This window comes from Acipenser ruthenus, chromosome 10 (assembly GCF_902713425.1).
Source record: "Acipenser ruthenus chromosome 10, fAciRut3.2 maternal haplotype, whole genome shotgun sequence".
Lineage (NCBI taxonomy): Eukaryota > Metazoa > Chordata > Actinopteri > Acipenseriformes > Acipenseridae > Acipenser > Acipenser ruthenus.
The window spans coordinates 32,223,475-32,249,156 of record NC_081198.1 but is presented as its reverse complement, the minus strand read 5'-3'; the positions used below and the strand labels follow the sequence as shown (position 1 = coordinate 32,249,156).

The 25,682-nt window shown below is 38.0% G+C and overlaps 1 protein-coding gene across 2 annotated transcripts in view; it reads right to left on the bottom strand.

The window, feature by feature from the left end:
• Positions 1-25,682, bottom strand: part of LOC117402792 (ribosome biogenesis protein SLX9 homolog) — an 82,946-nt gene that overhangs the window by 1,518 nt on the left and 55,746 nt on the right. For both annotated transcript variants that reach the window (XM_034004261.3, XM_034004269.3), the window contains 2 exons: positions 12,888-12,956; positions 7,812-7,971 (listed from right to left, as the gene is read on the bottom strand). In XM_034004261.3, coding sequence (XP_033860152.1) covers positions 7,812-7,971; positions 12,888-12,956 — 229 coding nt within the window. The remainder of the gene's footprint in view (positions 1-7,811; positions 7,972-12,887; positions 12,957-25,682) is intronic.

Genomic DNA, 25,682 nt, shown 5'->3' with positions numbered 1-25,682 from the left:
GATACTACAAGTACTGTATTGGAATACAATGGTATAACCCTTTTATTTATATTACATTGATTGATTCAATATAAATGCTCGTATTCATCATGTTCAGTTACATTCTTGTCTTTTTCACATTTCTTCAACCAAGAACATTCCTTTTCATATACAGTAACAATTCCAGTGTCAGAGGTTAAGTTTGCACAGAAATGAGCAATTGGATGTTAAAAAGTTAATCATATTTCATAATGAAAAAATATTTAGTATTATAAGGAGCTGTTATTTACAGAGTAAACTGTAGGGTGACTGACAATTAGCTTATGGCTACAATCACTATATTGATTTTTATAAGAAGCCCTGTCAAGGCCAGCCTTTAATAAAGATTACAACTGATGGGCAGTTTTCCAAAACACCAGCACTGGTTCTGAGAAAATGGAGGAAAAAAAACACACCTGTCTTATTTTTTTCAAAACTTGAATCCAGTGAAACTTATTCAAAATCAGTCAGATAAATTCAATAACACATTTTGTAAAAGGTACAGAAATATAAGCACCTCATATGTATTGGTTTCACAAAACATCCTCAGACAAAGACTGAGGACTCTTCCGTAGTTAAGTAATTATTAAATAAAATAATATATGAAACATATATATGTATATGAAGTGTTTAAAATGCTATGTTCAGCAATCGAACATATTTTAAGTCAGTATTAAGCATGCAATACATGTGCAATAAAAAAGACACATTAAAAACATCCTTTACAGGTGCAATAAATAAAGTCCAATAAAGTTTTTTTATATTTACATTTACTATTTTAGATGTACTTTTTTTTATTTTTGCTGTCATGACATAACTTATTTTTTCTTTGCTCCCCCCTATTCACGCCATCAACCAGGTTGATATCAAGTGCTGAAAATGGACTCAAGCTATGCTATCAATAAAAGGTATTTGTACATTGTACATAAGCAACCTTGTTATGAGTTTAGCTAGGATCCAAACATTTCTTATGAGCAAAACCTCTAGCTGCAGTATAGTCGATGTTAACCACCCAGGAAACTGTAAGGTTGCACTCACAGAGTAGCACCAAGCACTGCTTATATCTGCTAAAAATAACTCAAAATGTGTTTATTTAAATGTAGAAATTAGTATATGGGTTTTATTAAGTGACTGTAAGTCCTTGCATCTAATTTTACAATGCTTTTACACTTTCAACTCGCTTTAATATCAGGTGAGCCAGGCAATCTGTTATTATGCTATTTCATGGAAACCTCCCTTCACGTATTTCACTCATCTCTCTCTATTCTTCCATCAGTTACTAAAATCATAGGTTGCCTTCATGCCCCTTTTACTTTCATTGATAGGCAATATAAAATCCTCCAGCAGATCTTGAACTCCCCCCATGATGGCAGCCATATGAAAGAACACAACTCAATGGACTGAGCGCCTTTTGCAGAATCAGGAAGGGACTGCGTGCGCTTTGGAAACCTGTTTTTCGTTGTTAGAAACACAAGGACACAAACCTTTTTTTAGCATACCCTTATGAGTGATATTATAATTAGAGTATATTCTGTGCACGATGCAAGACCTCTCATTTTTGACCAAAAATGGACTTGCGTTTTGGGAACCCACCCTTCAATTGTATTTTGGGAATCCATTACGTGCTGTTTATATTTTTTGTGAGAAGGAGCCTAGAGTTTTCTCCCTGAATCTCAGTCTAGCAAGATGTCAAGAAAATAAAATTGAGTACTGATTGATGCCCAAAAGAAAAGGTGGTTATGAAGAGTTCCCTGTACAGATCCTAGAATCTGACTATAAAAAAGACTGTATTACATCTCAAACAGCACTGCTGCAGAAAAGACCTTTGCCTTAATTCCACTAAACACAAAACATACCGTTGATTTGACCTGTAAAATTTTTGAGGCAAACCATTTTCCTAAATCATTTTAGACCACTATGCAGATAATAAATGAAAAAAGAAACTGACAATGTACTGCACTGCAGATAGACATGAAAGCACAGCAGAGAAGAATATGGAAAATTGAATTATATTTATACCCCAGGGTGTTTTTTAGAAAATAGGTAGTTTTATTATGCAAAGACTCCTGCCGGGGTATATGTTATACAACCCTCATTTCAGACTCAGTAAAACCTGAATGAATCAAATTGGAGTTTACTTCCACAGCACACACACACACATTCTGAACGCACAGATGCACACAGACTCTGCTTTGGAGTATATATTTTCTGGTTTACAGCTAGTATCATCATATGTCAACAGACTTGGAAATTACACCAGGTAGTTATGTTTATTGTGTTTCATCTATATTTTACATTTAACATACATTACCCCAACCTAACAACACTTTATGGTCTTGGTAATGTTTCAGTGAATCTTAAATAATACAGCAAGTTTGAAAAAAGTTTTATGTAACATTGCAACAAAGACATGTTCATTTAATTTCTGAGGACAACTCCAGTCATGGGGTATAAAAAGTAAGGGCTGATTAACAAATGGAAGAGAGCAAATTAAGCACTGAAAAACAAATTCAATGAATTACGTTATTTTAAATAATTGAAGTAACTCATGACAGCATATTTTCAATGTCAATTTGAATGCTGATGATGCCCAGATATTTCTCTCCTTTCCCTCTCTGACTCCCACATCTCCTCCCGTATCTCTACCTGTCTCTCGGCCACCTCCTCCTCTTAAACTCAACCTCTCCAAATCAGACCTCCTTTACCCCCCTCTTCCTCCTCCACCACTGATCTCTCTATCTCTATTCTTCTTGAATCCACAACCCTCTCTCCCTCCTCATCCACCAAGAACCTTGGTGTCACCCTTGACCCCTCCCTCTCCTACTCTCAGCACATCTCTACTCTGGCACACTCCTGTCGCTTCTTCCTCAGCAAAATACACAAAATTCGCCCCTTCCTCACTGACTACTCCACAGAGCTCCTAGTTTAGGCCCTGGTACTGCCCTGCCTTGACTACTGCAACTCCCTCCCGGCCGCCCTCCCTGCCTCTGCCATCCGTCTGCTCCTTCTCCACCCTTGCCCTCAGTGGTGGAATGACCTACCCACACATATCAGGACTGCTCAGTCCCTGACCACCTTCCGGCGTCTCCTCAAGACACATCTGTTCAGACAACATCTATAAACCTCACAACTCTCGACTACACTGGACTATATGGCACCCAATTTTATCTGTACTTGCATCATCTTGTACTTGCACTTAACTGCTCCACACTGCTGTATGTACTACTGCTCTCAATCATAATTATATTTTCTGTATCTTGTACTTGAGTTTACTCTTAAAAGCTACCATATCCACGTTTTTTGTAATCGTTCTTCTTATCGTATGTTCTTATCCATTTATTGTTCTTACTACTTGATCTACACTTATAACCAAATATTTAAGTTTAACTGCTCTTAGTCGAAATCGCTCTCAGACATAATTACTGTATTTTTTATTTTCTCTCATTTGAATTTGCTCTTATTTATTATTGATTTTTTTGTATTTTATAACTGCTATTATTTGTAATGTGATATTTTGTATTGTGATACTTTGTAACAACTGTAAGTCACCCCAGATAATAATAATAATAATAATAATAATAATAATAATAATAATAATAATAATAAGGCAAGGAAACAATTAGCTTAGAATGATTTGTTAACACATCCTGGGAATAAAAGGGACAGTGTTTGTAAGTATTAACAGGTTAAATGGTTGCAAAGTGGTTAGTATCATGCTCAACTACAGAAATCTTTTACTATTGCGTTTCCTCCTAGAAACTGACGGTATGGTGGAAACAGAAACAAAGGTGAAATAATATTTGAACTACATAAGCATTAGGATTGAAATGAAAGGAAATCAATATCATTTAGTTTAGCACAAGACAGAATTTAAACAGTAGGTAGATAGCACAGGATACGTTTTAGAATATATCTAATTGTTCTGTGCTGTTATTTTTTACTGCACTAGATTTAGTTGCTAAATTGTCATTTTATATATTACATGCACTTCACACTGTATGATGGTTTTAAGAATGTTTTTAGTAGGAAAGCTTGTATATTTAATATCTGGTAAAAATCTGTATTTAACATGGTTATGTTGAAGATAGAAAGTGCACTTTTCAGGAGGAGAGCTGGTGCAACCAGTGCAACTAAACAGGGGCCCCGGAGGGGTCTGAAAGTTTGGAGGAGAACATTTAACAGTGATAACAGGAGGCTGTGTGGTCCAGTGCTAAAAGAAAAGGGCTTGTAACCAGGTCAAAAGGGCTGGTCCCCAGTTCAAATCCCACCTTAGCCACTGACTCATTGTGTGACCCTGAGCAAGTCACTTAACCTCCTTGTGCTCCGTCTTTCGGGTGAGACGTAGTTGTAAGTGACTCTGCAGCTGATGCATAGTTCACACAACCTAGTCTCTGTAAGTCGCCTTGGATAAAGGCGTCTGCTAAATAAACAAATAATAATATCCTTCACATTTATATTTGCAGATGTTACAACCTTCATATTTGTATCATTGTAGCTACCGCTGCCACTAAATACTGGCAAGTGTTTACCCTGTTTCATTTCAACAAGTACCTCTATTCTCTTAATTATGTTAAAAATAGTTAAAATTTGCTTCCCAACTTCTTTTTCTTCCACCAGTCTTTGCAAAAGTATTTTTCAAACTTCGTGACTACTTGTGCTTTAGCCTAGCAGGCACTCTATAAACAGTTTCCCACTGTCTTCATGGAGAGTTTTAGTTCGGCACAGTCTTTGCAGTTATATTCTCTGTGCATGACTCAGCCTGTAGTTAAGGCGGATGCTGTTACAGGTGCTGCTGGGTACCATTTGTTTCTCCCATCAATATCTATCTGTCTATTTATATATACACACATCTATCTATACACACACACACACACACACACACACACACACATATATATATATATATATATATATATATACAGTGCCTTGCGAAAGTATTCGGCCCCCTTGAACTTTGCGATTTCAGGCTTCAAACATAAAGATATGAAACTGTAATTTTTTGTGAAGAATCAACAACATGTGGGACACAATCATGAAGTGGAACGAAATTTATTGGATATTTCAAACTTTTGTAACAAATAAAAAACTGAAAAATTGGGCGCGCAAAATTATTCAGCCCCCTTAAGTTAATACTTTGTAGCGCCACCTGCGATTACAGCTGTAAGTCGCTTGGGGTATGTCTCTATCAGTTTTGCACATCGAGAGACTGAAATTTTTGCCCATTCCTCCTTGCAAAACAGCTCGAGCTCAGTGAGGTTGGATGGAGAGCATTTGTGAACAGCAGTTTTCAGTTCTTTCCACAGATTCTCGATTGGATTCAGGTCTGGACTTTGACTTGGCCATTCTAACACCTGGATATGTTTATTTGTGAACCATTCCGTTGTAGATTTTGCTTTATGTTTTGGATCATTGTCTTGTTGGAAGACAAATCTCCGTCCCAGTCTCAGGTCTTTTGCAGACTCCATCAGGTTTTCTTCCAGAATGGTCCTGTATTTGGCTCCATCCATCTTCCCATCAATTTTAACCATCTTCCCTGTCCCTGCTGAAGAAAAGCAGGCCCAAACCATGATGCTGCCACCACCATGTTTGACAGTGGGGATGGTGTGTTCAGGGTGATGAGCTGTGTTGCTTTTACGCCAAACATAACGTTTTGCATTGTTGCCAAAAAGTTTGATTTTGGTTTCATCTGACCAGAGCACCTTCTTCCACATGTTTGGTGTGTCTCCCAGGTGGCTTGTGGCAAACTGTAAACGACACTTTTTATGGATATCTTTAAGAAATGGCTTTCTTCTTGCCACTCTTCCATAAAGGCCAGATTTGTGCAGTATACGACTGATTGTTGTCCTATGGACAGATTCTCCCACCTCAGCTGTAGATCTCTGCAGTTCATCCAGAGTGATCATGGGCCTCTTGGCTGCATCTCTGATCAGTCTTCTCCTTGTATGAGCTGAAAGTTTAGAGGGACGGCCAGGTCTTGGTAGATTTGCAGTGGTCTGATACTCCTTCCATTTCAATATTATCGCTTGCACAGTGCTCCTTGGGATGTTTAAAGCTTGGGAAATCTTTTTGTATCCAAATCCGGCTTTAAACTTCTCCACAACAGTATCTCGGACCTGCCTGGTGTGTTCCTTGTTCTTCATGATGCTCTCTGCGCTTTAAACGGACCTCTGAGACTATCACAGTGCAGGTGCATTTATACGGAGACTTGATTACACACAGGTGGATTCTATTTATCATCATTAGTCATTTAGGTCAACATTGGATCATTCAGAGATCCTCACTGAACTTCTGGAGAGAGTTTGCTGCACTGAAAGTAAAGGGGCTGAATAATTTTGCACGCCCAATTTTTCAGTTTTTTATTTGTTAAAAAAGTTTGAAATATCCAATAAATTTCGTTCCACTTCATGATTGTGTCCCACTTGTTGTTGATTCTTCACAAAAAATTACAGTTTCATATCTTTATGTTTGAAGCCTGAAATGTGGCAAAAGGTCGCAAAGTTCAAGGGGGCCGAATACTTTCGCAAGGCACTGTATATATATATATATACACACACACACACACACACACACACACACACACACACACAGTGGTTTGCAGAAGTATTCACCCCTACCAATAATTTTGTTGAATTACAAATAATGTGTGCACAGTTTTTCAAACAAACTTTTTTTATTCAAAGCTGTAGTGGTTAAACTGAACACTGTTATATAAGGAGGAGGTTAAATGTCAGCAAAACTTGCAAAGAAAATTTACAAAATTAAATTTACTGGTTGCATAAGTATTCAGCCCCTGAAGTCAGTACTTGGTAGAAGCCCCTTTTGCAGCAATTACAGCTATGAGTCTTTTTGGATAGGTCACTACTAGCTTTAGACAGTAGGATGGTGACATTTTTGCCCATTCTTCACAGGAAAATTGCTCCAGTTCTGATAAGTTTGTGGGGATCGTCATTCAGTCTCGCCATAAATATTCGATTGGATTCAAGTCAGGACTTTGACTGGGCCACACAAGAACATTAATTATAGGGCAGCAGTGTGGAGTAGTGGTTAGGGCTCTGGACTCTTGACCGGAGGGTTGTGGGTTCAATCCCCAGTGGGGGGACACTGCTGTTGTACCCTTGAGCAAGGTACTTTACCTAGATTGCTCCAGTAAAAACCCAATTGTATAAATGGGTAATTGTATGTAAAAATAATGTGAAATCTGTATAATGTGAAATAATGTATAATGTGATATCTTGTAACAATTGTAAGTCGCCCTGGATAAGGGCGTCTGCTAAGAAATAAATAATAATAATAAAATAATAATTAATTCTCTTCTTGTTCAACCACTCCAGTGTGGCTTTGGCTTTGTGCGGGTCATTGTCCTGCTCAAATGTGAATTTCCTCCCCAGTTTCAAATGCGCCACCTAGGGGTTTGGGGGATTTTTAGAAAATGCAGTTGAAGCATTTCTATAAAAGTAAAATAGTTACCACGGTAACTGATCAGTAATCTGCAGTGTGCTGCGGCAGCAGTTACCACATCTACCAGGGTATCTGGGAAACTTTTCAATGTACCCACAGCACTTGTTTAATTAAGAGTTACACTTAATCATAATAGTTGGATAAGGCACAGTGTTAACTCAGAATCATCCAGGATTATATTATTGGGAGATTCCTAGTAATTTCCGATTTGGGGATTTATTTAGTATTTTTAACGCTGACACATTACCAAACTAATTTATAGAGGCAGATCGCCCATGTAAGTTGATCTACCCTGTATGTTATCAACAAAAGCACCACACCATTGAGATACTTACGTTTTTAACTTCTTGATCGAACGTATTCTGCTGGCTGTAAGCAGCTCAGAGAGATCTGGCAAGGCATCTGCCAGAGCCTGCATATCCCCGACCACTGGTGTGGCCTTTCTCTTAGCCAGGGCTTTCTGCTTCTCCCTGTCCAGTTTAATGGTGTCGATCTCTAGAATACAGGAAAGACAACAGAGCTTTTAATAACAGACTGCAGCCCTTTCTATAGGACCCGTACAGCTCTCTGTGTGTGTAACTCTGGATCCAGGAGGGGTATGGTTACAGCCAAACCAGTTTGGTGAAAGCACCAATGACCTTGACTGAAGAGTTAAAAGGCATTTCCTAATTGACTGTACATTTTCATCTGAAGGCACACTGTTATTTTCAGCAGCTGTTGTTGTCCTACCGGTCCCTTTCAGTCAAATTCAAGATTGATGTCTCCACTACTATGAAATAAATCTAATGATACTGGGGATTTATTTACCTGCTTAGTAAACCAGCTGGTTGCTGACTTTCTGCAGAATTGCAGATCTCATTTATCTAATTTACATTTAAAAAAGTGCAATCAAACATCCAGACCCAGCAAAGTTAGGATGCAGAAACACTGTCAATGGAAATGTAGTCATACAGTGGGTGCCAGTCGCTGATCTCTATAGAAACATGTGACATTGCCCAGAGATCTGTGATGTAAATATAACAATCTTATTTACTGTTATTGACACAGCATAACCTGTTGATCACTGATTGCATACACAGTTCTTTTGATACATTATCAGCGCATCTGCTTTTAGCACTGGTGGCTTCTCTTAAATTGCTTCTACCAACGATCCAGTGTGCAGAAAAGTCACTCTGTAGTTACCCCAGAAAAACACCCACAAATATAAAACTACTGTAGGCGGTAAGAGCGCAGAATTATTTTTAGGGGATATAACTCCAAAAAAGGTGTGCAAATTTGTTTTTTTTTAGGAGGCTCTGTGGTCCAGTGGTTAAAGAAACGGGCTTGTAACCAGGAGGTCCCCGGTTCAAATCCCACCTCAGCCACTGAGTCGTTGTGTGACCCTGAGCAAGTCACTTAACCTCCTTGTGCTCCGTCTTTCGGGTGAGACGTAGTTGTAAGTGACTCTGCAGCTGATGCAATTTTCACACACCCTAGTCTCTGTAAGTCGCCTTGGATAAAGGCATCTGCTAAATAAATAAAAATAATATAACTCCAAAAAAGGTGTGCAAATTTTTTTTTTTTTTTCAACTCAGCCAGTAGATATAAATGATTAAAACCTTACACCAAACTAATGTACAGCCAACCAAACATGATGGGGCAATAGTATTCTCTTGAACTTTAAGGCAGGTTGTGAAACTGGTGTTTAATTGCACAGAATCTGCTGTAAAATCCTATACCCTGTCTCAGGTATAGTTACATTGTCCCCTATATGCAAATCTGCTTCGTACTTTCAAACATGTTATTGTTGCCTTAGTAATACTCTAAGACAACAAGCAGCAATAAAACTTCAGGGGACAGAAGTCTACTATTGTGCTTGAGGCTGGTAAAATGTTGTTTATTGTCTGTTATTTATTGTCTGTTATTTTTTTTTTAAAGTAGTCACTTATTAGTGGTATCAGCTGTATTTGAATATGCACATTATTGGGCAGTTTTTGTGTTCTTTTCAGGTATTCTGTGAAATGTCTGTGGTAAAACAGATATGCTGGGTATATGAGCCATTCATAAAGAAGGGGTAAGGGATGGGACTGACAAAGTGACATTTATAGCCATAGTTTCGCGTCCTTCAATAACTTGCTGATGGCTTTTGGTGAAATACCATATTTTCTTGAAGCACTCATATTATATACAAAGCAGAAATAATAATAAAAAATAATCAAAAGCTCTATAAAAAAAAAAAATCATGTAAGTGGACCATAGTTCCTCCTTCTATCACCAGATTCTGATACAACAGTAACTAACATTTTAAAGAATGTCCTTTTAGGACAACTGGACTAGCAGGTCTCAAGATTTGCATAAACATTCAAAACGTGGCCTCCATATATTCTGACACTTTCACTAGATGTAACAATGTAAGTGTGACCGACACTATTTCCCTGTCCCAGGTATGCTCATGCCCTGCTGGGCATTATTACTAATGGGGAGAAGGAGGAAACTCTTACTCGAGTGGGTTACAATTCTAATCCAAATCTCAGGTTTAATGAGATGCCCACCAGCAGAATGTGAATGGCCTCAGCTGCAGCATCACATTAAAACTGAAAGAACCCAAGATCAAAAGGACTGAGAAACTATTAAAAAAACACATGGAACTAGCTAAAACTAGCTAGTTTTATAACAGGTGCACTTTCACTCCTATAAAACTTTATAGTTTTAAAATTAAATCTATAATCAGGCTTATGTTTGGTTGTTATTCAGGAGGTGTAAAATGCACCTAGTGTTTAAAACTTGATCCAGCTCAGGCAGATTGTGCACTTTCGTTCCATTTAATGAACCATAATTTCTTTCTAACCTCTGGTTATGCGGTACGGTTTATTTCTCAAACAATCAAACAGCCATAAAATAAATGGGGGAAAATACAAGCAACTTAGATGTAGGTGAAATTGGTTAAAATAAAACAACAAGTTATTCCATTTTCAAGGGAGAAAGTCCAGTCAAAATGCAGAAAAAAATACGTGACATGTTTAATGAGCACATGCCTAGTGTTTTTTGCAGTCTGATTCTCTTTAAAAATGTCTTTGCTCCAAGTCAGAGTCAGTGAACTAAACTTATTTTATGCTACAGTCCATCTCTTTTCCCCATCTCTTTTTTGTATGGCTCTTTAAGAAATGTATGATCATTGCTATGGCTCTTTTAAACACACAGGCTGAAAAGCTCTACATTAAACTATTCAAGGCAATTTGATCTTCTATAATACATGGAAGGACATTATAAGCAGGTAAATCTGTCAGCTCATGAAGTTTCCCGTTGTAGTGATTGCACATAACAAAACAATTCCATATAATTTCCATGCACATCCATAGGTCTCAAATTTGTACTATTTTACAAATATGTAACTTCATTTAAAACATGATGTCAGGTACTAAATTAAGTTAAGGAAATCTCTGATTTCAGATAGTTCCATACTTCCTCTGTCATTTCACCTTGAAGAGTGAAATTATCCCACCCCTTCAGGGCCTTCTTTCCTGCCTGCTGCTTCCCCCTAAATGACTGACATGCTTTACAGCCAGTAAGATGCTTGACCCCCAAGACACCGCTGAGGTGTAACAGATTTCCTGGAAGGGAAGACAAGCAAACTGAGGACTTTCTTTTATCTAGTGTAGCACCAGATGTTTCAAAATGAAAATACGTGTTTGTGATATCATGATTCTTTCATGCACTTTTGAGACCTATATAGTCAATGAAATTGCATGACAGGTAACATTTATGGAAGTTAGCAACAATAAAAGGTCCACATTTCCAGGTTGCTTGATCTATGAATATGTGGATTAAATTATATATATGAAGGCAAATGTGAATTATAGCATGTTCTCTGAAGTGATTCATAAATGTGTTTCTGCACAAGTGGATCCTGACAAACTCCAAGCAAGCCCTTGTGTGGTGGTTACACTGTTGTGTGTTTGAGTTCACCTCTAATCCAAAGAGCGACTTCAATAGTAAATCAACATGTTTTTCACTCAGCTGTGATATTTTATGAATATCCCACAAAACCACAGTCTAGGATGTAGCCACAGTGTTTTTTGGCTGCCTGGACACATATTTTATTACAACCACAGTAAAACATTTTGATATGAACATGCTACACAAGCATTGTCAGGACACTCCATTTGTAGTATGGAACCATTTTGAGCCGACAGGGATGGATTTAGCCTCCAGTACACATACACTGCATGCTGGGAAACATGACATGATTCTCAGCCTGTTATATGACTTCCTGTGGTGCAGGACACAGGGATGCTTAGAACTCTTCTTTCAGGCCCATGGTTCGCTTGAAATATTAATGTTTCAGAAAATATATTTGTGTTACATTTTTTGGCCATTGGCCAGACTTGTCCACTTTAAATAATCCAGTCATTTTAGACAAAGGTAAAGTTGGCCAATTGCTGTATAGGAGGTGGCTCAATAATAATAATAATAATAATAATAATAATAATAATAATTATAATAATAATAATAATAATAAGTTCTTATTTATAGTATCATGCTTTAAACATGTCTTTACAATGGGGCCTTAACAGTATTAAAAAAAAAAAAAAAAACATCTTCCCGAGAAATATTATTAAAGCCAAGAAGCTCACAAGCACGTGCATCTACTGAAGCTGGGTCAAGGGAGGCAGGAGCTCCAAACATCCTTGTTAATACTGCACCTTTTATTTACAGTGAATATAGCTAACACAATATTACTGTTATACAAATGTGCAGATTTGAAAGAAACCTGTTATAGTTATATTTTAAAACATGACGTATGGTACTGCACTTGCTTAAAGAAAGCTCTGTTTGCAAGTCGTGCTTTCTGTTAGTGTTGCACTCTGTCATTAATCAATCAGCTTCTTTCACTACTGACATATGCTTTCAGACAGTACATGGCTTTGACCTAAAAGATACTGCTGAGTTGAAATGAACCAAGAAGTGCCAGATAACTTGAGAATAAGGCATATAAACTGAGAGCTTCCTTTAATCTAAAATTGTATCAAATATTATGTTTTAAAATGAGAATACATGTGTGCTATGACAAAAACATCCTGTCCCGGTTGGTTTGGTCCAATTAAGACAAACTCTCAACAGAACTGTGCTCATTTGTAGTATATGTGCTTTCAAATGAACCAACCACACTTGATTTAAAATGAACTAACCAAACAAACCAATTGTGAACGGACCCATAGGCTATGATTACAACAACTTTTGGGACCCCGAATGGAATGTTTTTTTTTTTTTTTTTTTTTTTATACAACTGAACCATTTTTTTTTCTTCCAAACAACTGACTGGTGCAAAAAAAAACAAAAAAAAAAACCTGGAATCTTGAAGTGTGTGGCATCAGATATTCTTGCGATACAAAGGTTGAATTGCACTGCTGAAAAGTGAAACATGCACTTACTGTTTAGCCATTTCTCTCGCCTCTGCTTTGTTTTCTCCTTCTTCGATAGTTGCTTCTTTTCACTATCTCCTGCACAAACACATCAAATAATGTTACTCAGGCCTCTTACTGTACAAAGCTCTCTTCCATTACATACAGTATCCTTTTTAATAAACACATGTCTTAATATGCCCAAAACAAAACAATGACTACATGACAGCCAACGTACCTGTTTTATAATCACTTTGTGCTTCACAGCATTAATATTAGAGATGTACAGTACATATGTAAGACATACTGTTAATAGTAGTAATAATATTAGTCATAATAGTACTAGTTGTAACAGCAATAGTAGTAATAATAGTAGTAATAATAATAATAATAATAATAATAATAATAATAATAATAATAATAGCAATAGAACAGCTATGGCCAAACATTTTGCATCACCTTATCGAATTAACTAATTTTGCTTCATAAAGTCGAATGAAACCTGCTGAATAATGTTACGTTAACATACTGAACTTTATAGTTTTCCATATACTAAACAAAAAAATGACAAAAACTGAAAAATGTGATATTTCAAATCTAACATAAAATACTGTACTACGATTATGGCTTCCGGTAGACACTTGCGATATCGTTTTGAGGTTTTTGATTACATGATGTTAAATTAAAGATCTAAATGAAGTTCATATGGTTTTTTTTAATAATGTCTCAATCCTAAAATCCTAAAATTCATTTTGGCCATAGCTGTAGTAACAGTAACAGTAGTATTAGTTGTTGTTGTTAACCACAGTATAAAACTGTGTCCTGAAGATCAGCTTTGAGAAGATAATGTGTCCCTGTGTCATGCTGTGTGGCTCTGACTGACACCATCTCTACCTCACAGCTCCGAGTTCCCAACCCTGCCCTTCCTGTCCAGCTGGGATATGAGCATCTCTCGTGAAGCCACAAGACCAAAGGGTATCTGATAGATATCAGGCATCCTCCGGGAAAATACAATCAAAACAGTTCCTGACCCTCTGCCTAGTGTTTGGATTAACTGGTGAACTAAAAGTGCATCAGTGAAAGCACAGTAATATTTGGAAATGCCGTCCTATACAAATTCAGCAAAGCAATATGTGTTTTTCAATGTGGTAGTCATGACTGCAGAATACTCATTAAAATCATTTGCATATATATTTGAATCAGCTATGAGAGCAGACAATTTACAAAAAAGTATGCGCCACAGATGGCAGGCTTTTCCAATGTTTTTTTTTTTTTTATTAACACCCTGAAAAAAAATAAGTGTTTAAATGTCAAAGGCTCAATGCCAATTACCAGTATCGTAGCATAAATCAATCCAGTAATCACTTTCACAAATGAATGCTCATTATTGTTTTTCTATTTTTGGACTATGAATGTTTTTTCTTTCTTGCAAGCAGTGGTGTCTAATTATGTCTAAACCCACAGTCTAAAATTACAGATCTTTTTTCTTGCTTCTGATGTACTTGAACACATTTTTATTTGAATTAATTTCTACTCTTGCTGTAAACAAGTTCTAAATATGATATTTCACATACTGTATGTCATTCCTTTTTGGGTTAATGTATTTTTCCTTGCACATAAAATCTAAAGTGAATTAGTGAAGACTTCTTACAGCAGAGTTCATGACTATTCACTGCCAACTTGGCCCAATCATGAATTATTACTTTATTATTATTTATTTCTTAGCAGACGCCCTTATCCAGGGGGACTTACAATTGTTACAAGATATCACATTATTTTTACATACAATTACCCATTTATACAGTTGGGTTTTTACTGGAGTAATCTAGGTAAAGTGCCTTGCTCAAGGGTACAGCAGCAGTGTCCCCCATCTGGGATTGAACCCACGACCCTCTGGTCAAGAGTCCAGAGCCTTAACCACTACTCCACATTGCTGCTGATTAACAGAACTTTTTGAGGTAGCACTGTATATTATAACAATGTCTTAAAATAAGCTGACCAAGTCAATCTTGGCCAATACAAGCACAATACAGAAACCAGGATCAGAGGACACAGTTATTGTAGAAATGAAGTGGAAAGAGACTTGAGACAGAGGGTGACATTTATTTACACGGAGAGTGGTGAGGATATGGAATGGATACCCTGCCATGTTGTTGACACGGAATCATTGGGGTTCTTTAAGATCTGACTTGACACAGTTGTGTGACCAAACCAGCACTGACTGTAAGAACTGGATGAGCACTGATTTACATTCTGTATGTTTTGTTGATTCTTCTGACCCACACATTAGAATAAAACCTAAATTGTATACTGATAATATTTTCACCAACAGGACCTTAAAAGACCTTAAAGAGAGAGTCTACATCTGTCCAAAAAATAACTTAATTTTTTTATATTTTTTTTAATGTTGTTTTTTAGTAAAGTTACTGTATCCATAGCAGATATATTTCCCCAGCTCTGTTGCAAATGGCAGCCAACAATATCTGTTGTAACACAGCAGGGTGGGGGTTAATATCCTCCCTGCAGAAAACATGTGCGTATGCACATTTTGTTAATTTGTATTATTGTTTAATTATATTTGTTAATTGTTTTATTATTTAATTATCCCCTGCACCTGGTGATCATTGTAAATCAGAGCCAGGTGCAGGGTATTTAAAGAGAGCAGCCAGTCTGTTCTGGGCTGCTGAGTAGACCCTTGCTCAGGGTCACACAATGAGTCAGTGGCTGAGGTGGGATTTGAGGTGGGATTTGAACCGGGGATCTCCTGGTTACTAAATCAAGTTTTGTGTGTGGCTGGGTCATTTAAAGTGCTGAAAAAGAACCTGAAGGACTAAAACCCTTCACATATGGTGGCAGCAGTAAACAGCACTACTGACCCGAGGAAAATAAAAATGGAGACTGTTTAGAGGTGATTAAAATGCTTAAACAGATGGTTGCGGAACAAGAAGAGGCCAACCGCAGGCAACGAGAAGAGAATGAGAGGCGAAGGCTAGAGCGAGGGTTCCCCCCACAAAAACCGACAGAACAGACAGAGTTGGAACTGCTGATCCAGAAGACGGACTGGGCTGCGCTGAAATGGGAGTGGCCTGCGGCACAACCAGAACCGTCTGCAACAGAGCAAGAACTGGGTGAGGAAACACCGGTAGTGGAACCAGAGCCGCTTCCGGAGCCCAGAGGGGAGGAGCCGCCGCTTCCGGAGCCCAGAGGGGAGGAGCCGCCGCTTCCGGAGCCCAGAGGGGAGGAGCCGCCGCTTCCGGAGCCCAGAGGGGAGGCGAAAAGCATACCTCCACCACAGCCCCGACCACCACCCCTACGGTCCAGTCCGGCGTCGCTGCATCCGGTCCATCGCCCCTTGCTCCTGGACACCCTGCCGGCCTTCCTGGACCTCCCTGTGCTGGACCTAGAGCCCAGGAGTCTGCAACACTGGCCACAGCTCTGCCCCTGGTTCCCTGCTCCGCTCTCCCCGAGCACCCAGACATCGCTGGGCTGCTGCCAGACGTCGCTGTTGCTCCCCCTGTTAGCTGCTTCGCTTCCCCTGGGTGATCGGACTTCACTGCACCGGTTCCCAGGGGAAGACCTCTGTCCACTGCTGCATCCTCCAGTGCCCCGGCCTACGCTCCAGTCGCCCCTGTCAGCCTGTTGGGGTCCCTCGTCGCCGGTGCGCGGTCCTTACCTGGCTGGGCCGGGACGTGGACCGATCCACCCTCAAGTCCGCCCGTGGAAGAGGGCGAAAATTGACATTTGTGGACTCGAGGGTGGGTGGTTGTGTTTTAGGGGAGGGAGTGGCCTTGGAATGGCCGATCAGTGTTGCACACTTGAGGGGGAGGATGTGTAACACAGCAGGGAGGGGGTTAATATCCTCCCTGCAGAAAACATGTGCGTATGCACATTTTGTTAATTTGTATTATTGTTTAATTATATTTGTTAATTGTTTTATTATTTAATTATCCCCTGCACCTGGTGATCATTGTAAATCAGAGCCAGGTGCAGGGTATTTAAAGAGAGCAGCCAGTCTGTTCTGGGCTGCTGAGTAGAAGGAGGCAGAAAGAGGTGCTCTGCTTCTAGCAGTCGTGAGGTAAAGGGTATTGTATTAAACCTGTGTGGTTTTATTTACTGTTTGGTGGGGAAACAGCCTAGCTGTCCCACTTGTAGTCAGGGTGTACCTGTGTGTTAGTTAGTGCTTGTAAAAGAGCTAAGTGTTTGTTTTGTTTATTTTGGTTTTTGTGACTATTAAAAAAAAAAAAAATAGCGCAACAGCGCTTTTAAAAATCAAGTTTTGTGTGTGGCTGGGTCATTTAAAGTGCTGAAAAAGAACCCGAAGGACTAAAACCCTTCACACTGTATAAACTCGTTCTATGCTATGTATAATTTATCCAACAATAAACTGTAAGCAGATTTGTCAGGGGTGAGAAATCATTTTGATACATTTTGATTAATGCTATAATTAGCAGTAAACTTGTACTTCTGTGTAAACTACAGGAGCTTACAGCGTTTTTATTTACTATGGTTGCTTGACCCCTGGAGGGTAATATAAATAAAAAAGCACGTTCCCCCTTTAGTAAACAAACACAAACAATCTCACGAAAACAGCAGAACAAAATGACGTCTAGATTTCAAACTATTCTGATTCATGAGGAGGAAGAAAACATATTCAAAATCAAGAAACGCTGCATCAACGGCAAAGATTTGAGCGATTTACAAATTGAATACGAACATGTGAAAGCAAAGAAACTACAGAAACAAACAAGTGTTTTACAAGAAATTAGAACGAATAAAGTGCCCCCTGCTGCACATATAACGCTGCAATTCCAGGTTGGGTTTCTGGAGACATTGAGCTAAACAAAAAAGGTATCACAGCCTTTTTATGTCCATTATTGTGGTTTTTCTTTTAAAACTACCTTGTTTAAACATGTTCAAATATAATGTTTCAGCTACAGTAAATGTCTCTGAATAGATCAGACTTAATATAGGAGTCATCCAACTAGAATAAGTTTCTCGTATAGGTTTTTCATTGCTGAAAGTGAAAAAGGAAACCCAGCTAGGTATTTAGTTTACTGTAACTATATTATATTATTTATAGTATTTGGCCTGGTCCATACTACTGGCATCTGATCAGTAACATATTTCAAGGTGCATTTTTAAAAAACAGGATTTTCCCACCCATGACAGGTCAACTGGTAGGCTGCCAAATTCCATAACTCAGGGATGACAGAACCCCCCCCGGCACTGCAGTTCAAGCCATTTCTGATCGTATCAGGTTCTATTTGATCTTTTTCAGACACCTGTGCATAATTCAATTCATAATGTGGGGTCTATTCATTCTGAATTATTCCAGACTTAAATACCATTTCACAATATGAATCCCACTGGTGTTTCTCCCCAGGGGTGCTTCTTATTAACATACCTAAATAGTGTTTCCTTTTTTTAGGATACCGGTATTTAGATCTGCAACTGTTAGGATCATTAAGACCCTATCTGGTGTGTAGTACCAAGGCCATAAATACCAACCCCTCAAAACAACATCTCTGAAGTGCATTTTTGTATTTAAAAGTATGTAAACGCAAGCAAACACTGTATATATCAGTTAAACAGCGTTTAGATCTACTGTTGTTGTGATGAACTGAATGGATCCCTGTTTTTTTAATACAGGTCAATTGCAACAAAAGATCATAATAAAAACACTGAAAATTGATCAATTTGGTAAACTACAGAAAACATGATTCTTACCCAGTTTCAGGGTTTAAATCATCTTTCAGGCATCGTCTCTCAATGAAAACCTATATTGTTCATACAGTACCTCCACAAAAAGTGCTTTAACACTGGGCCTGAATTCTGTTGACTTTGACAAGTTGATAAAGTAAACATTATAAAACAACCAAGAAACAAATTAGACTTATTTGACCAGCTTCATAATATTTACATTGTGTTTCTCATTGTTGAAAAAATGGAGGCAAACTTTGCATTGAAGTTAACAGAAAATCAGGCCAGGTGTTAAAAATGCTGCATCATCACATGGGTTTTTGGCATGTTGGGAATAAAATTAAACTCATTGCGAGAGTATGTCTAAAAAGATTATTTTAACCCCATAACTGGGTAATAATCAGTATGCCTGTACTTTTTTTCCCCTATGCACTGGTGCAAACAAAATACAAATCAGGTCCAGTTTTACCACAAGGTCTAGACATGGCTAAAACTTCTAGGTACAAAACCAAGCTGAAAGACAACATCGAGTACAGCATACAGTCATAATGCCTTGCAAGTACTGCAGTCAGCCCAGTAATCCTGGTACAGCAACATAATGCTGCACCACTACGATGGAGCACCACATTCTAGGTGCTGATGGTCAGTGAATGTCTTTTCTGGATATTCCTTTTAAAAACATATTATGATTTAATCGGTAATGAACGCCTGAAACATATAGAATCTTATAAATATGTATTTCTACTAATTAAACAAAATGACAAGGTTGAAGGTTCCCAATTAAGGTCACAATAAAGCCTGGAATAAACTGCAACGGTAATGTCAGCCATGCTTATACTGTACATGGAGTCATCTATTTGTGGTGGACTTTACTGGAATAAGACATAAGAAAAAAATTAGGATGTACATAGTGTACAGCGTTGCACTTTTCACATGCAACAGGGTGATTATTATTATTATTATTTGTTTATTTAGCAGACGCCTTTATCCAAGGCGACTTACAGAGACTAGGGTGTTTAAACTATGCATCAGCTGCAGAGTCACTTACAATTACGTCTCACCCGAAAGACGGAGCACAAGGAGGTTAAGTGACTTGCTCAGGGTCACACAATGAGTCAGTGGCTGAGGTGGGATTTGAACCGGGGATCTCCTGGTTACAAGCCCTTTTCTTTAACCACTGGACCACACAGCCTCCTACAGGTGATACAGGCACTGCAGCGACACTAAACAGTATAGTAATGATTGAGAAAGAGACATCTTCCAGGATCCATACTGTACGAATTCCAATTCTAGCTCATTCTAGTCATTAACTTGAAGGCATTAGGAAAATAAAAAAACATGCTTGTATATTAATTAAATGCATTTTTAATGTTTAATCTTTCATTGACATTGTGCTGCTTTGAGAAATAATATCTGAAATATCTGTACAAATATTAAGGCTATAAACCTACATTCAATAAATTCATGTCAAAATCTCAGGAGGTCATTATGCCAGATGGTGCTGTAATGCTGGTTAATTTACTCCCGATTTGGTGTTCACAGTAGGTTGTTATAGGTATTCGTAAGGTAAAAAAAGACGGCATTTTACTGAAATTTTGAACGACTGTAACTAAACTACAGCACGGTACAGTGATCTACAGTTTCTAATACCCAGATTCTATGTAAATGATGAAACTGCCACAATCTGGTCAACGTAATGGGTTTTATTTTTGAACCAGATACTGTAGTCATTTTCCATCTCACCTCCAGATGAGTTGTCATCCCATCCTAACATTAAGTCTAGACAGAATCAACCACAGCTATGAATTAAACCAATAAACTACAAGGGCGTCTAGGTAATGGCGTCTGTTATTAAATAAATAAATAAATAAATAAATAAATAAATAAATAAAAATAATAATAGCAGCAAATGTAATATCCAGTAATACTTCAGTTTATAATTAATAAAACGTTTCTTGCAGTAAATCTCATAAATGTAACATGTTAATACATTAAAGTTTAAAAACGAGAAGTTCCACATCCTTTTAAAGTGACTACTGCATCTTGTTTTATACCATAGGGAATAAACAAGAAGTATTCACATACAGTATCAACAAATACAATATTAGAGACTGGCTTAACCACTGAATCCACTGACATTTAACAATTATAATAAATACATTTTAAAAAATACAACAACTATGTAAACCCCAAAGCCTTTTAGTTTTTGTTATTTTCCATTTAGGATCAGCCAAAGCAACTCATTTTTTTATTTCAGGCCGTCTGAAAATCCTCCAGCTGCATCTGTCGAAACTTTGTGGCAGCTTTACAATCACAAGAACCAGGTCTTCTGGGCTTATACAAGAGCTTCTCTTTATTAAGAATAGCTGACAAGAAAAACGTAGAAAGAAAATGTGCTTGTGGAGCTGTTGGGGGAGGAGTAGGACTCCATGAACACCCCTAACAAGTGCAGTGAGTGGAACATGTACAACCAGGTTTCTACAGCGAGATCGCTGGGGAGAGACCAAGAGCTGCTGCAAGCAATCAGAAACAAATACAATAAAATCAAAGTAATTTACGACTGTTCAGAGAACCTCTACCAAACTGACTTATTTGAAAAAGATACTGGTCTGCTATTAATAAATATGACTGAATTGAAACAAAAAGTGCCACCTGTGAACTCTGGATGAGAAAGGAATATCTAAAAAGCAAGATTCTCCTGTAAGACTGCAACTTAAAAGTGTCAGCCACCTGCAGCAAACTTAACGGAATAAACACCCTTTTTATTTATTTTTTTTATTTTATTTTTTTTTGATTCTTCAGGAATTGCAAAATCAACCCATTTGTCACTCAAAACAGTATTTCACATTTACAAATTAGATGTACTTAACAGACATTTTCAGTAACAAACAAATGTAGATGTTTGCACATGACGTACTTCTAACACAGTAGAGTTCCCGTACAGCTCTAGACACATGGCTTAAATAAACTTCAACATCTCTTCCAGTGAAACAGTCCCCTATATAAGATCAAGCACTTGTTTATTGCCGCATCCCCTTTACATTGTGTACTTTACAATGTCAATGTGCATTATTATAGTTAAAACTGTCAATGATAAATGAGAGACTTGAAGTATATGATAGCGCTCCTCCTGAAAGACATTAACCAGACTTAGCAGAAAGTTCAGTTGTGCAGCTGGACACACTCACAGAGAATTCAGCACAGACAACCTGAAAATAACTAAGGGGGTCATTTTCATACTGGGCTAGTTTTGTTCTACATGCAGACGCAATGCAGCCAGCGCTGCGACTGACTTACGACTAGTTCTATAAATGCAATTTTCAATAAAAGCAGGGGGAAAAAAAAGCAGGGAACGTTCTGAAACAGCCACAAAGTTCCGACACAAGGCTAGTTTTTCAGTTCGACTCTGTCCTTACATGTCCTTGCACATCTCTCCTAGGAATTTATCACTGTTAGTTCAATAAAAAAAAACACAGGTGAAAATACTACATTTGCAAGCTTAAAGGTAAATATCGTGGGTAATATGTGGGGATGATCAGACAAGCTGCTTACCAGCTTCTATCTTGAATTCAAACCTTGTAAAGCTGTTGAGGTCAATATGTTAAACAGACATACTGTTACATAAATGTATCTAACAAATGTAAATGGATTTTCGTGGTGTAAATCAGTTTTTTCACATGCATGAGTCGACCAAATTTTGGGTGAAAAATCGGTAAATACAGACCTGTAGCTTTTGTAAAACCCAAATTTGGAAGAAACTCCTTACTGAACTGGCAAACCCAGCTTGTTTAAGAGGGTTGTGCTTGACGGAATTCCCAGTTCTGTTTCCCTTGTCAATATTTGGTAGAGCCACAGCCTTTCTTTGTTGCCATAAATAGTATTAACAAGACATGACCATAAAATGATACAACAATACATCTCTGTATAATTTCTATGAAAGTCAAGCTGTTGCCCGTTTAAACATCTTTCTGCGGGGGAAGAGGGCATATGCCCAATATGACAGAGGATGAAAATGTTCTTGGAGAGTGTCAGCTTCTAACCTTGGTGCCACCTGTCACACCAGTTCTAGGGAGTTTTGAGGTGAAAGGCCAACAGTGAGCTACTGGCGTGGCTCTCCAAAACCTGTTAAGCATGCTGTCAGCCCTTTCAGGAGGTAGTAAACAATAACTGGCATAATGGAGGACAATGGGTCACTCTAGTCACTGATGGGAGGCAATACAAAGGAGAAGAATATGAGCTGCTTAGACCTGTGTAGTTGTTCAACGTGCGAGCATTTAGCAAATCCTAACCCAAACCATAAGAAATACACTCTCTAGTGAGGTATGAATAATGGACCCGTAGTTGAAATTACACATATTTTAGTTTTAAAGTATATAGGCATACAGTTACAGTATATTATAGTTCCACATCTGTATTCTATTAAAATAGTGTTTATACTTTAGGTGCCTAAAAAGATTGACCCAAAGGAATGTACAATACATACTCCACTGAGTTATAACATAATCATAGTTGATAGTTTCAAAGTATGTAACAATGTTTATTTTATACAGAGTGAATTTTGTATAGTCTACCCCACTTACGTGTATATCGTTTAAGTATATACAAGTCGGTTTATAAAAAATTCCCAAATCCAAAACCATTACCAGCGCTGCATCATTAAATTTACCCTGTTTAAGTGTAATAGTGTAAGTTTATATTCCCGTTTTACTGTATAGAGAATCCAGTGTATTACGCAAAACTAAAATTACTGGAAGTAAAACTTCACAAGAAATATATAGCAAGTCCCTTTGCTTTCATTTTTCTGGTTTTTCTTTTCCCTTGAAATATGGTCCACGTGTGGAAGTACTGATGCTGGTTACCTTCACCAGCTTTGCACTACCTCAGACAGATGCAAGTAAACTGGTTTTGCATCCTTCCCTCAAACTGGAAACTAAATTATTTGTACCAATTTTTCAGTTCTTAAATTTTAATAGTAATTTCAAGGGGCATTTTAATAAATAAAAGTCATTGTATATATTATATATATATATATATATATATATATATATATATATATATATTATATATATATATATATATATATATATATATATTATATATATATATATATATATCCCTCCTAAAGTCCAACTTCCACTGCCTCAAAGTGGCAGGAGGGTGACAACAGGTTCTCAACATGAAGTACAGCGGAGTCCCTTGACTCTGGCAGGTTCAACCATGGTTGAAAGCTTGAGTAACATACTCGGCCAAAGTGGAAGGGCCACTTACCAACCCACCTGGCCAGCGTGGTGAGTTATGGCCAACCCCCCCTAAACACAGCACTAGAGAGAGCGAAACTCATGATGACGAAATCCAACACAATCAATGTAGAAATGCTCCAGAAGCAAAGCCTGGTGTTTCAACTAAAATTGAAGAATAGATTCAGCGCTCTTGAAGATCTGCAAAAAGATAATGCAATCGCGGTGGACAAAATCTATGAGGAAGTGACGCAAGTAATTGTAGAAACTGCAAAACATATCGCTGGAACACAGAGTACAAAATGCAACTAGAAGATCACGCAAGAGACAAAAGACCTCATGAAACAGCAGCTCTGAAGTCAAAGACTGAATACATTAAGCTGCAAGACAGTAAGAAAGCACATTACTGAGGATATACGGTTGTTCAAATGTAAGTTGGTAGAGAAAACTATTGAAAACAACCAAAGCATGAAGAAGGCAAAACAAAGAGTAATCGTTGGGAAAAACAGATTTTATCAATCAAACAAGAGGAAGGGACTTTCATCAAGAACCGCAAATTGATTTTGAAGAGAGTCGAAGACTTTTACAGAAAATGATATCAAGATGAAAAGAGCAACATAGCAGATGACGAAGACGAGACGGAAAAACTCAACCCGGAGAAAATAGCATAATGATTGACATTGTGAAAGTAGGAGGTGAAGAGAGGACAAAAATACTGTCGCATATTTGTACAGATTGTATTAAGCAAAAGAAAGTGCCAAACGACTGGAATAATGCACCGGTGATACTTTTACATAAGAAAGGAGATAAAGAAGACCTCAAGAACTACAGACCTATTGCTTACTTCCTATAATCTACAACATTTTTACTAAGATACTCACCAACAGACTTCAAGATAAATTTGACTCGGCACAATCAAATAAGCAAGCAGGATTCAGGAGTCGATTTAGCACAATGTATCATCTTCAAGTTGTACGGCAAGTGATTCAAACCAGCAACAACCACTTTGCTTGGGATTCATCTACTATGAAAAAGCCTTTGACTCTGTTTACACAAGCTCTGTATGAAGCTCTCCAAAAAACACAAGGAATTGAGAAAACATTGAGTTCATCAAGGAGATAAAATTTCCCCAAAGCTCTTCATGGCCACCTTAGAAGACATTTTCAAAACACTGGATTGGGAAAATAAGGGGCTGAAGATCAATGGAGCCTACTTGAATCACCTATGATTTGCTAACGACATCCTCATATTTACAACATGCCCAGAAGAATTACAAACAAGAACTACAGGAGGCTAGCATCAAAGCGGTTTTGAAAATGAACCCGAAGACTCAAGTCATGTTCAATAAACCACTCCACAGGCAACTGAAGTCAATGGGATCAAGCTTGAAGAAGTCAATAACTACGTATACTTAGGACAGTTAGTTTCGGCAACAGCGAACCAAATGTGTGAAATCAACAGAAGATTGTTTGGAAGATTAAGCATGGTTCTTATGCCTCAAGAGGAAAGTCTTCGACCTATGCATGCTGCCAGTGCTAACTTACGGATGTGAAATCTGGACCCTCAATGCAAAAATGACTCAACAGAATATGGAAAGATTCATGCTGGGAATAACAAGAAGAGACAGGAACAGGAAAGAATGGATAAAAACGCAAACAAAAGTATGCAATGTTATCATAAGAGCGAAAAAACTGAAATGGCAGTGGACATGTAGCAAGAACAACAGACCATCATTGGACCAATGAGATAATAGACTGGATCCCAAGAGATATAAAGCGACCAAGAAGAAGACCTCCAGGAAGATGGCAAGATGAAATTAGGAAACACGCCGGAGCAACATGAATGAGAGACGCAGCAGACAGGCTTTTGTGGAAGAATCTTGGGGAGG